General features: G+C 37.8%; 1 protein-coding gene across 1 annotated transcript in view; it reads left to right on the forward strand.

Moving 5' to 3' along the window:
- KIF16B (kinesin family member 16B) overlaps window positions 1–13,028 on the forward strand; it is a 286,776-nt gene that overhangs the window by 213,705 nt on the left and 60,043 nt on the right. The window contains exon 25 of the mRNA XM_037494360.2: window positions 11,558–11,647. Coding sequence (XP_037350257.2) covers window positions 11,558–11,647 — 90 coding nt within the window. The remainder of the gene's footprint in view (window positions 1–11,557; window positions 11,648–13,028) is intronic.

Here is a 13,028-nt window from a genome sequence, read left to right on the forward strand (position 1 = left end):
TTCTTGTCTGTTCTGCACTCATAGAAGTGCTTCCTGAACTTTGAAGAAGCTGAGGTCATATTTTAGTGTTTAAAACATAGTGGCCATTTCTAAACCTTTGCTGGTTTGCAACATTTGCCGTTATTTTTGTATGTGTTTTACCTCCTTATCCTCATTTCAGGCCAAGTCACTGTCACTTTGTGGATTGGGGCTATTCCTCAGGCTTTGACAAACCCGGAGGAATTTGGTGGTGGATAGGCCTTCCAGGAAGCGTGAAGAAGAAATGCCCAGAATATTTGCAGTTTGAGAGTTGAAGCAATCACATTTATAGTCAGAGAAATTTCTTTTTATTTGGCAGAACAGAAATAAGAGCCATTTCAGTCTATTAGATAAACTATGTGCACATACATCTTTTAGAAATACTCCCAACTTGATGGAATATAAATGTTCAGGAGGATTTGTGTGTTGGCATCTGAATCTCTGCTTATTAGTAGCTTGAAAAATTATCTCCTTGGTTATGTATTAGCATAGTTGAGACAAATGAAGTGCTGCGTATGCTGTGGCCCTTCCAGATTCACTCAATTTGTGTACTATTTCCAACATAAATAACGAGAAAAAATGACACTGGGAAAAATCATTTTTTGCTTTTTTTTTTTTTTTAAAGCATCCTTTCTTTTTCTTTAAGAACTTTGTCATTCACTAAAAAAAAAAAAAAAAGTCATTTCTCCCTTTCCCTGTTTTCTCAAAAGCAACTAATCTTTTCTATTGCTTCAACTTGGGCAGTTGTGTTTATCTTCACAAAGTAAGTGCTGCACACAGGAGAAATGATGGAGGTGAAATGAGATGGAGTCACAGTCACCACCTGGTGTTCACATACCTTGAATTTCCATTTCGTTTGTTTTTCCTCTATAAGAATGTGTTAATACCTCCTGTCCCTTAATTTTAGAAGTTTCAATTAAAGCTCCTTAATTTTAGGGATTGATATCTCTCCCTAAACTAACTTCATTTTATTAATAGATCACAAAATGGTTTTAACTTCCCATTTTACAGCACTGCCATGGATACCGTGGCCTTTTGTTATGTATAATGAAAGGCCTTTCTTTCAGAATGCGATTGCTGTGTTGGGGATTGCCATTTATTGAATACCCAATACTCTGCTAGCTGCCTCACATTTTTTAAGTTCATCTGCAGGACGGATATGTCACAGGCCCATTTTATGGATGAAGAAACTAAGATCTGGACTCTAATTTAGTCAAAGTCACACAGCTGATTAATGACTGAGCTAAGTCAGGACCCAGGTCTGTCTTAAACCAGAGCTTTTCATTATTCCAGTCTTCAGTGATGACTGGTAGAGAGTTTGCATTCAGTGCCTTAACCTCTGAATGTCTGGGTAACTTAGAGAGAAATTGCTTAGTCTGTCATTCTCACAATTCCCCACAGTTTCAAAGCAGAGTAAGGCCCCCATTCCTTACCTGCTTCACAGAGGTGTTGGAGAAAGGAGAAGTACTTATTAGTAATGTTCATGGAGTTGAAAGTTATCCATATGGTCAGAATCTTAGAATATTTGTAATTCTATCAAATTTATCTGCAAACTACCATATAAAGTGAGTATGCTATAATAAATGGTGTTTTCCCTATTTTGAGGGGGCTGGTATTGAAGCATAAAGAATTCATTATTTCTTGTTATTGTAGAAAGGTGCAATTTTGACCAGTTAGAAAACCCCTTTTGAGTTTGCATCACTTCATAGTTATATAGAATTTGGTGTGAATTGGCAGTTGCTTACTAGACTCCTTTCTGCATAGCACAGTGATGCTGACCAGGTTCAGAAGCCAGACTCTGAGGCACTCTCTTTTGTGTTGGTGATGTGCCTACCCATAAGGATGTCTGAGTTTCCTTGATACTCAGGCTATGGAAACTTAGCCTACTTTTAGGAATCTTCATTTTTCAAACTCCACGCATTGCACATGTATCTTACCAACATACAGGGTCAGTCTAAGATTGGAACTTTAGTGCAGTGCACTGGCTTAAAGACCATGCTCTCTTCCCTCAGGTGCAATTGAGATGGAATTTCTTATTTGGTGAGACTATTGGTTTCGTGGGGCTACTGCAATGAACTGTTGGTTCATGAGTCTGCTGCAATTGGTTCATGGGGATGCTGGCTGGGTTCAAGAATTTTTTACACATTTAGGGGATAAGATTCAACTGGCAGCTATTTCTAAACAGTTCATGTACTCAAGAGTCAACTAAGTAGGGGGAGAGAAATTGCAGGAAATAGAGAAACACACAGAGCAAAAAGGTTAAAGGGGACAATCAGGAAGACATTCCTGTTTGAGATGATAGTGGATTTCAGTGAGTGGAGATAAGAGGGCATCCTCAGCAGTGAGAACATGAGGACACAGGTATGAGAGCAGACAAGTCCACTTTGAGGCCAAACTTGGGAAAGGGCTCACCTATTAGGTAGAGCGAATAAGGAAAATGGATTGAAGATGAAATGTTTTTGAAGAGAAGAGACAAATGTAGCAACATCATCTTGCTACAGGCGCTTGGTCTTGAATGACTAATCTTGGCAGGACAAGATTATGAGACCCTGTGAGGATGAAAATCTAGAACATTTTCAAATACTCATGATTGAGAATGTAATTTGCAAGGACTTCCAAGTGGGAATGAGCCTGCTGAGTTAATTTCACATCAGTGGATTCTGTCTGTCTCGGGGGCTGTTTTCAGCAGCAGCACAGGGCAGGGCATGGGAGAGAAAGCATATACCATAGGCTGCCAGACTTGGGGGGATTATTCTCATGGTTTCCCACCTGAAGGTCTGGGGAGCTAAAGATTTTTTTCCCAGAAGAAAGAGGATTCATTATAAGGAATTGCAGATTAATTGAAAAAATGAACTGATGAGAAACCAGCCTCATAATATATTATGTGATATAATAATAATAATAATAATAATAATAATAATAATAATAATAATAATAAATACTATGTGACTGGTAAAAATCCATGATGTTGGACAACATATTCTATTGGCAAGGTTATAGGGAAATATTTTCAGAAATTGCTAGAAATGCAAAATGATAAACCTCTGCAGAGGCTAATATGGAAATATTTGTCAAAATTATAAATGTACTATCTTTTGACTCAGCAATCTGGAATTTTTCTAAAGGTATATCTACATATTTATATAAATAACACATGTAATGCAGTTTACACTGAGCTAGGGATTTTGAAGTGATTGGTCCTCAGCAGCAGGAAGACTGACCTCGAGTCCAGTTGGATCTAGAAGATAGGCTAGGAGGTCATGGAGGCTATGGGCAGTTGCAGTGAAGATGGACAGCAGACTCAGTGTGTGCGAGCTGAATATGCCTATTGGAAGTCCAATAGCATTGGTGCTGTCTTTCCTTAGAAAGATTTGGAGATCTTCACGGTTGGCAAGATCAAAGCATAATCGGACAGAGACTGATCTCCAAGGGATGTCACTTGGCTAAGGGTGTGTGGCTGCTTTTATTACCCTAGTGTAGTTTCATTCTCAACACTTGTGTGATGAGATTTTAATTAAATCTAATGTAGTAATACTTGTTACTATACAGATTGAGACATTTGCAATATATTGTAATGTTTTCTCAAACATGTTTAAAGTTATGTTGCTGCATAAGATTATATTTTTCAAAAAGCTGGTAAAACTTTTTTGAATATATATAAAATTGGTATGAGACCACTTCCTCCAAATTGTTAACTGAATGCAAGGAGTTTTATTTTTAAATACTTGGGGTAGTTCCTATAAATGTTAAAAAATAAATGTTGTTGAAGAAAACTCTACAAGTAACTATTTAAATGAGATCTAGTAGGAATATTTTTCTTTGATGGAAAAGTGTTGATTCTCCTCCATGAAAAGATAGTCATCCACATGCAAATATAAACTGATGACAGATTTAAAAATTGACAATCCTTAACCAGCAAAATATGTATATAGCATAACATTTGTGGAAAACTTTCAATTGCGAAATATTTATAAGTAAATGCAGTTTATCTCGTGGACATGTTTATGGTATGTAAGTTGTTTGAGATCATTTTATGGCCCAGAAAAGATGGATTTGTATCAGTAGAACTATTCAGCGAGAGAAAAGTAATGGATTGACTCCTCAAAGACAGGAAGTCATTATGTCCTGAATTCTCAGCATTGAAGAATACTTTGATTTGATTTATTTGATTTGATTTGATTTAATTGATATGATTTATTATTGAATACTTTGATTTGCTTTATTTCTTATAGTGATCTTCTGGGTCTCCTTTTTTTTTTTTAAGATTTTATTTATTTTTGCATAGAAGAACTGGGATGTAGGCCAGAGGTACAGGGGGCGAGAGGATTCACCAGAGACAGAGTGGGGAGCAGAATAGGCAGGTCTACTGAAATATGCTGCTGAGGGGAGCAGTAGGCAAGACTGGAGAGGTCTGCTGCACCATGTGGGTTAGCTACCTGGCCAGGGATCAAACTCAGGTCTTTGCAGTGGTAGCACTGATACTTAACCCCTAGACTACCAGGGAAGCTCTGTTTCTCCTTTCTGATTCAACACTTTATCACATGCCTGGTTTTAATTTGGACCAGAACTTTAATATGTATTTCCTCTTTGTTTTTAGTTTTTCCAAACCTCACGTGTACCTTTTCCCTAGCTCTAGGTGTGAAAGTATCTCTGTTATAAAGAATTTGACCATTTTCTTGTGGAAAAATGACAAATATGTTGCCTTATGCACCTTTTCTGTGATGATCTTCATTCATCATCATTGTCCTTATCTTGTTTTTGTGTTGATAAAGTGAGATTTAAATGTTTTAGGCATCAAGTAGGAAGCCATGAGCTTATTGGCGACAACATGGATCGAATAGGTGGGTTTTAGGCTGAGTGAAATACATCAAATGGAGAAGGACAAATGAAAACACTCTTAGATACAGAGAATAGGTTGGTGGTTACCAGATAGGAAGGGGTTTGGGTAGGTTGGTGAAATGGGCAGATAGGGTCAGTTCTATAGTAATTGATGGAAACTAGACTTTTGATGGTGATCATGATAATTGTGTATATGAATGATGAATTTGAATACTGTACAGCTGAAACATATAATGTTATAAACAGACATTGCCTCAATAAAAAATTAATTTTAAAATCTAAATTAAACAAAAATATGTTAAAAGACATTCCTTCAAACTTGGGGGGGGGAATATGAGGTAACAAAATAAATCATTACCCAGGATGCATCAATAATAATCTTCTTTTTTTCAGCATTTTGGGGATGTGCATTATATGCACAGTTAATGGGTACAGAGAGTTCCCTCCTTCTCCACTAATGGTGGGACTCCTGGAGTCACTAGGGTAACACAGTGAACACAAAGTTCCCTCTGATATTTTACTCACCTCATTAGCCCAGTTCAGAGGAATTGTCTATGAGGCTTTGGATAGCTTTCTCCACATGGGCTCTTTTTATCCATTTCCTCCCAGTGATGGGCATTCACCATGATAGCATCCCTCATCCCAGTGTAAGCATAGGGGACCGAAAGAAAGAAAATCAAAGCAAGTGTATTGGATGCTATTTTGAGGGGAAAGGGGTTGCGGTTTGCACTCAGGGATTTTCTCATCATCTTGCTGTCTTGTGTTCAAATGCCCTTGATTCTAACCATGTCCTCCCCACTATGTGGTATGTTCATGTTGTTAGAGAAACTGATATCCTTTATATGATGGTGTAATTTGGGGGCCATCATGGGAAAGAGAAAAGAAACCCAAAATTATACAATAGATTTGAATTAGTCATTTCATTAATCAGAGATTTTTTTAAAAAATGGTCCAACAAATTGGCGAGGATGTGGAGAAAAAGGAACTCTCCTGCTGCTGGTGGGAGTGTAAACTGGTCCAGCCACTATGGAAAGCTGTGTGGAGATTCCTCAACCTACTAAAGATAGAGCTTCCATATGATCCAGCAATTCCACTCCTAGGTATTTACCCAAATGACACAGAAACATTAATTCAAAAGGGCACCTGCACCCCTATGTTTATAGCAGCACTATTTATAATAGCCAAGCTTTGGAAACAGTCCAAATGCCCAAAAATAAATGACTGGATCAAGAAGATATGGTATATATACACAATGGAATATTACTCAGCAATCAAAAAAGATAAACACCTGCAATTTGCAGCAACATGGATGGAGCTGGAAGGGATCATGCTCAGCGAAATAAGCCAGAAAGAGAAAGAAAAATACCGGATGGTCTGTCTCGTAGCAGGAATTTAGAAAATTTAAATAAGAGACCAGGAAAAAGAATAACTATAATAAAGAAATAAAAAAAGAAAAATCAAAATCAACAAGCAACTATAAACCAGAGACACACTATAGGGGTGGAGGGGGGCAGGGAGAGGAGGGATTGGGGTCAAAATAAGGGGGGTGCAATTGTATGGGGAATATAACCAAGATGAAAGTGCATACATTGTACAAAGATGAAAAATGATGTAAGAAATAAATAGTTATCAAATTACATGCTTTGCATAGGTGTAGCCCATTTTATGTCAATTATACCTCAAAATATTTAGAAATGACAACAAATGGCCCAACATTAATGAGCTATTAAAGCAATAAAGGGAAAAAATGGCAGACCAAAGCCCCACAAACTAGTTTGCCTTCTTCTAAATGTGAGGCCTTTATAAGATTTTTCCTACCCAAAGAGCTGAAAAAAGGCATTGTTAGTTCATTGTCACTAAGAGCCTGAGTATATTTAAAACATGTCTATCTTGGAACTCTTCCAGATCTTCATTAAGGAGCCTGTGATTTTTCAAGTACTCTCTCAACTCTCCTGGAGATTCATTCCAGGGAGAAAATAAACAAACCCCAAAATATATAAGTAATATATACTGTGTTAGATAATAAGAAGTGATTAGAGGACAAATAAATTGAAGAAATAAGTAGTGTTGAGCTGCAGAAAGGGAGATGTAGTTTTAGATAGTGTATCTAGTGAAAGTTCACTGAGAAAGTGATTTTTGAACAGAGATTTATAGAAAATGAGGGAGACACTCGTGAAAAAAAAAAAATCCCAGAAAGAGGAAAAATCCTGAGTTCTTGAGCCTATACTTGCTAAGTATCGTGTTTGATGTATTCTAGATAAGCAAGTCAGGAGAAATAAGAGATAATGAGGCCAGAGAGGAGACAGATCACAGAGATTTTCACGGTTTAGTGAAAGATCTTGAACTTGTACCCTAAGTGAGGTGGGACACCTTGGATGATGTGTCATTCATACGAAGAAATGGCCTCATCTTACTAATTTTTAATTAGTCCACTACTTGGCTAGGAATGAAGAGAAACGAATATAGGTAGATTTGATAAGGGGGTGTGGGGATAGATAAAAGCAGAAATAAGGTCACCAACTAGGAGCCTGTTAAAAACATCCAGGTAAGAGAGGATGGTGATAAAGACCAAGAATTAAACAGTTGAGATAGTGATGATTGTCAGATTCTCATTATATTTTGAATTTTGACGTAAAAGGTTGGTAGGCTAATTGGATTAGAGGCTTGAGAGAAAGGCACATCAATTGAACCTCCAACCCAATGCCTGTTTTTTGGATTGACCATGTAGAAGAATGTCATTGTCATTTACTGAAATAAGGGAAGCAGGAGGGGGGATGGGTTTGGGTAGGATTCATTTTGGTATTTTAATATTAAATTTGAGATTCATATTAGACATCCAAATGGGCAGACATATCAAGTAGACAGTAGCATATATATGAGCCTGGGTTTGGGGAGAGGTATAAGCATCCAGGGAATCATCAGCATATAAATTTAACCTATGGGATGAGATGAGATCACTAAAGGAGTGAATGCAAGTAAAAAATAAAACATGTTCAAGGACTAAGTCCTGGGGCACTTAAATGTTTAAAGGTCAGAAAGAAGAAGAAATGCCAGCAAAGGAAAGAGTGTAGCAGCCTCACTACCAAGTGAAAAAGGTATTATAGAGAGGAGCTATCAGCTGTGTCAGATCCTGCCTGCAGATCAAGACCAAGTAATTAAGTATATGAGAACAAAAATGAGGGGATTTACCAATATGGAGGCTGTTAATGACCTTGGTAAGAATAGACAAGTTTGAGTCAGATTGGAGTGGATTCCAGGTACATAGATTGGAGTGGATTCCAGGTATAATGAGGGAAAAAGAAACTGATGTAAAAATAAACTCAAGGAGTTTTGTTGTAATGGGAAAGACAGAAATGGAGAGTGGTAGTTGGAAAGAAAAGGGAGGTCAAGATGGGAGTTTAAGATGAGAAAAATAATAGCTTGTTTAGGTGGTGATGGGAGTAAGCTAGTGTAGAGTGGGCTTGTGTTACTACAGGAGGGAGAAGAGAAAAGTGCTTATCATGGTGTCCTTCAGAAGGCAAAAGGGGGTGGAATCCAGTGTAAAGGAAGGGGTTTGATCTTAAATAGGAGCACTGATATATATCTCACACCCAGTAATTGGAGAAAAGATGAGATATAGGGCAGATAGTGGCTGATGAGTAGACTTAGTTGAGGGTGCTTCTGAACATGTTCTGATTGCTTCCATTTTCTCAGTGAAAGAGGAATCACGGTTATCAGCTGACAGTGAGGACAGGAAAGGAGGTAATGAAGATTTGAAGAGAAAGATGGAGTAAATTATTTAGATAGCTATTATCTAAGATTACTTAGATAATTATTTTCTATTATTTTGATAGCTATTACCTAAGATGACTACTATCTAATGGAAGAATTAGTGGAGTTTGGATATGTGGTATGCCCAGTGGGAGGCAGCAAGGCTAACTTGAAGGTGGTGATTATGACATTAAAATGAGCCCGGGCCATCTGATGGCCTGCTTTTCTTTAGCCACATTCTGCTAGGCAGGTGCAGGCTTATTCCAGTAAATTTCAAGGGTGGAGTAAAGATTGCAATGAGGAAGATTATAGGGAAATAGTTTTAGATTGCCCATGGTTTTCAAGCGGAAAGAGGAAGGAATCGGAATAATAGGTCAAGGAATAAGAGGGCAGGATGTTGGAAGGATCATGTGGTTAATGAAATTGCCAGGAATTATGACCAGAGTTCCATAGTGTTGGAACAGATAAGAATGAGCAAAACATAAGACCTGCAAGGAACTGGGGACTTGACCAAGGTGAATTGACACCTGCAAGAAAGATGCTAAAGAATGTTAAAATCTGAAGGCATGAGCTTCACAAAGAAGAAATTTTAGAAAGCATAGAAAGAAAATCAATGTTCTGGAAGTGGATTGAAGAACAAGAATGTATACCCACCGCCTGGCCCTGGAGGACGAAGAATATTGGGAGAGAACAGACACTAAAGAGGACTACAGGGTACATGGTTACTTAGGGGAGAGTAAATTTTCAATTAGAGTGAAGATGAAGGGCCTATTCTTAACAGAAGCTGAGAATCTAGAGGATTTTTTCATGATTGACATTGAGTTCAAGAGTGGAAGGATTTCAGGAGGAAGGAGAATCAGGGAGCATTAATCTGGAGGGTGAGTGAGACCTAGGCTTCTTCAGTGAGTTTCTGTGTAATACGAATTTCCAACACAGCATGATTTTGCTTATGAACACCCTGCATCTTACTACTCCCAGGTCACAGACATGATTCCATTAACTCTCTTGAATTTTCCTGGTGACTAGGCAGTATCACACCCACTCCTGTTACAGTTCTCTTTCACACCTGGTTTGTGACCAGCCAAGGCAGCATATTGCTATGCTGTCACCCTGAGGAAGCCCTCACACCTCTGCTGATTATGCTGCCCTTGCTGATAGTGTTCCAGTAGGATCTAAAAATACACCCTCCCTCCTCAGCTGCCTCAAGCTCAAGTTACTTGCATACTAGCTTTTAAAACTTACAGCTACAGAGCACTTGTGCTACTTTTCCTTAAGATTTTCTGAAAATATATTACTTCGGCTTCTTATAGAAATATATTTAAAATGCATAAGAAACCTGCCACAATTAAAAACTTTGTTCTAAATAATGAACACAGAGCAAAGGATGGTAATACTAAAAAATATACATCCTTCTGCACCCCAAAATCATCTCTTTTGCCACTTAGGAAAATGACTGAATGAGTCAGTCAGTGAGACTCAGAACTTGCTCCTTCTCCCAGAGCTACCCACTTGGGCATTCTCCCAACTATTGTTTCTATTTTGCTACTGAGCCTCAGTGGTTTACATTTGGGAGAATCAGAGTCTGTCATTGTCCTTGAGAAGGTAATTTCAATTGAGATGTGTGGGGTAAGCTTTCCCATACAGCAGGGGAGGTGGCCCGCCCAGAGGTCCTGAGGGGGAAAGGGAATAAGCACCTTCAGGAGGTGTTACATGAAGGAGAGGCACCCAAAAGGGGAAAGAGGAATAGGATGAGGCTGTTGTGGATGCCAGGTTAAGAATATGTATTTTTTTTTTTTCTAGGATTAGCATGAAGCTACATGTGGGTCTTAAGGAAGTAGATGGAATGATTAGATTTATGTTTTAGAGGCTCCCCTGTCATTTGTGCCAAGAAGAGAATGGAGAGGCACATTTGGCAGAGGCCACACGAGACCTGATGGCCTTGAGTAGAAAGATGGTGGGGGCCACACAGGATCAGGGAGAGCTTTAGGGATATTTAGGAGATGAAAGACTCACATAGTGTTTGTTCAGTTATTCAGATTAGTTCAGATTAGTTCAGAATAGTTATTAGGTTGTTCAGTTTGTTCAGATTAGTAACTTCAGTGAGTGGAGTGACATGGTAGATGGTGGTGAAATACATTGACGTGAAGAACTCCAGAGGAGTTTTGCTGTTTAAACAAGGGAGATATTGTTCAGTTCAGATTTAGACAAGTTGAATTTGAGGTGCCTTGTGTGACATCTGAAGAAAGCTGTTTTTAAATTGAGTAAATGGGTCTGAGCTCAGTAGAGAAGTGGAAGCTGAGAGAGGAATGTAGACTCACTAGCCTGTGCTTTAGGTGTGATTGTGAGTCCTGATGGTCTCCAGCAGCCTCTCCTGTCACCTTGGTATGTGAGCTCATGTGCGATCGAGTTCCCACCTCAGTAAGCTCATTCAATAGAACTAAAGTTGAACTGCTGTCAAAGGCTGCATTGAGAATTTTCCCTTTGGGAAAAAAAGCAAAATAAATTGTGTGGGTTTTGTGCTATTAATTATTGAGATGTAGAAAGTATTTTTTCTCCTCTTTTTTTCCTTTCCTGTGTACTGTGGTAGCATCTGGTAACCGGCCTGACATGTGTGAGTACATTGCCATAACAGAAAGGTCATCCTGTGGGTTGACTTCCCTTGCGACCAGGGAGGGTTAAGGGACACATTTTACAATCCATGCAGCGGTATCTGCTCCTCATTTCACATGGACACATGCTGCTTATAATCAGATTTGAGAGCCAGAAATGCATGTTTACCTACGGTATAATTACTATAAATGTCTCGTTTATGCAACTAGATTAATGTTTTCAACTCTAGAGAAATGTTACGTGTTCGTCACTTTTTATTTAATATTTAAATTATTTTAAAATTATTTTTAATTACTTTATCTAATTAATGCTAACTTATTTTTATTTTCCTGGTTAATAGATCACCGTCCTAGATGAGACATGGTCGGTATTCAGGCGGTATAGTCGTTTTCGAGAAATGCATAAGACACTGAAGTTAAAATATGCAGAGGTAAGTAATGAAATAATTATCTCCCATTAAGAACATTTGTTTACTAAAGTTAATAAGCTGATAGGATTATCATTGTCATCTCTTTAGATAGTAGTTGACAGGTGTCATTAGGTTTTATATCGATTACTCATCAGTCAAAGAAAACTTTTTTTTTTTTTTATGCAAGAACCGGGGTATAGGCCAGATGCACGGGAGGGTGAGGATTCATCAGAGACAGAGCGGGGAACAAAACAGGCAGACTGACGAAATACACTGCTGAGGGGAGCAGCGGGCAGGACAGGAGAGGTCTGCTCACCATGTGGGTTGCTCTGAGGCTGGTGGGGATCGAACCTGCACTGCAGAGGCTGCAGACAGCTTCACTGCCTGCGCCACCAGGGAGGCCCAAAGATAACTTTTAAGTTTTGTCCTTTGTTCTATTTCTGTTCTACATCATTTAAACATTTTCTCAGCATATGATTTTGAAAGTCAGAGTAAATGAATTCTGTCCTTTTTATAAATTTTACGATGACTTAAATAAATATTTTAATCAATTTATAACTTCTCAACTGTGAGACCTATTAAAATGAAATAGTAATAAATTCCTCAGTATAGATTTTCCCTTTTTTCTCTTAAAAAAGATTATATTAATGCTAAGACTTCCACTTAATGAAAAGTCAAGTTATAAAAGTTAATTTGTCATTGAACATGGAGGGGAGAAGTGGTGAATATGGAATTATTTAGAAGCAAAGAGGCATTTTTTCATGCATTAAGATCCAGTGCAGAGTGTATTGATACATTAATAATCTTTGTTTTCTTAGACTAAAGCTAGTTTTAAGCTAAGAAACGTATTCCTAAAATCATTGTGCTTCTCTGGTGAATGTATTGCTATAATTATTATTTTATTTCAACAGGAACCTTTGTATCATTGTGAATTTTGGTTTGAACTGACTGCAGATCAGTCAGTAGTTGTAGTCTTACACTGACTGTTGCTTTTCAGAACTATTTTGATAGCTTCTTATGAAATCCTAAAAAATTATTTAGACATTTGTCCCTAGCTAGATTAATATTAAAAAAAAAAAGTAAATGTTCTAGCATTTCTATGTCTTCAACCCCTTTTTATCTGATATACAATATAAAGAGAAATACCTTTGTAAACAAAATGGTTTTTTGATATGTAGATGACAGGGGTACAGGTCAGATTATCTCTGAAATTTTATTGTCAAGCTTTCATAATACTATTCAAGTTTTAAAAAGCCAGAAGACATCAGGTATGATTTATAATTCAGTGTTCTCCTGCCTTCAATTCATGAAGTAACTGCATGAAAGTCAAATTAACTTTGTTTCTGCAGTTTATCCTTCATGTCCCAAGCTAACACTGACAATAAAAATGTGGAAATATTGT

The sequence above is a fragment of the Talpa occidentalis genome, unplaced genomic scaffold (assembly GCF_014898055.3).
Source record: "Talpa occidentalis isolate TD23 unplaced genomic scaffold, MPIMG_talOcc4v2.1 talOcc4.10, whole genome shotgun sequence".
NCBI classification, from domain to species: domain Eukaryota; kingdom Metazoa; phylum Chordata; class Mammalia; order Eulipotyphla; family Talpidae; genus Talpa; species Talpa occidentalis.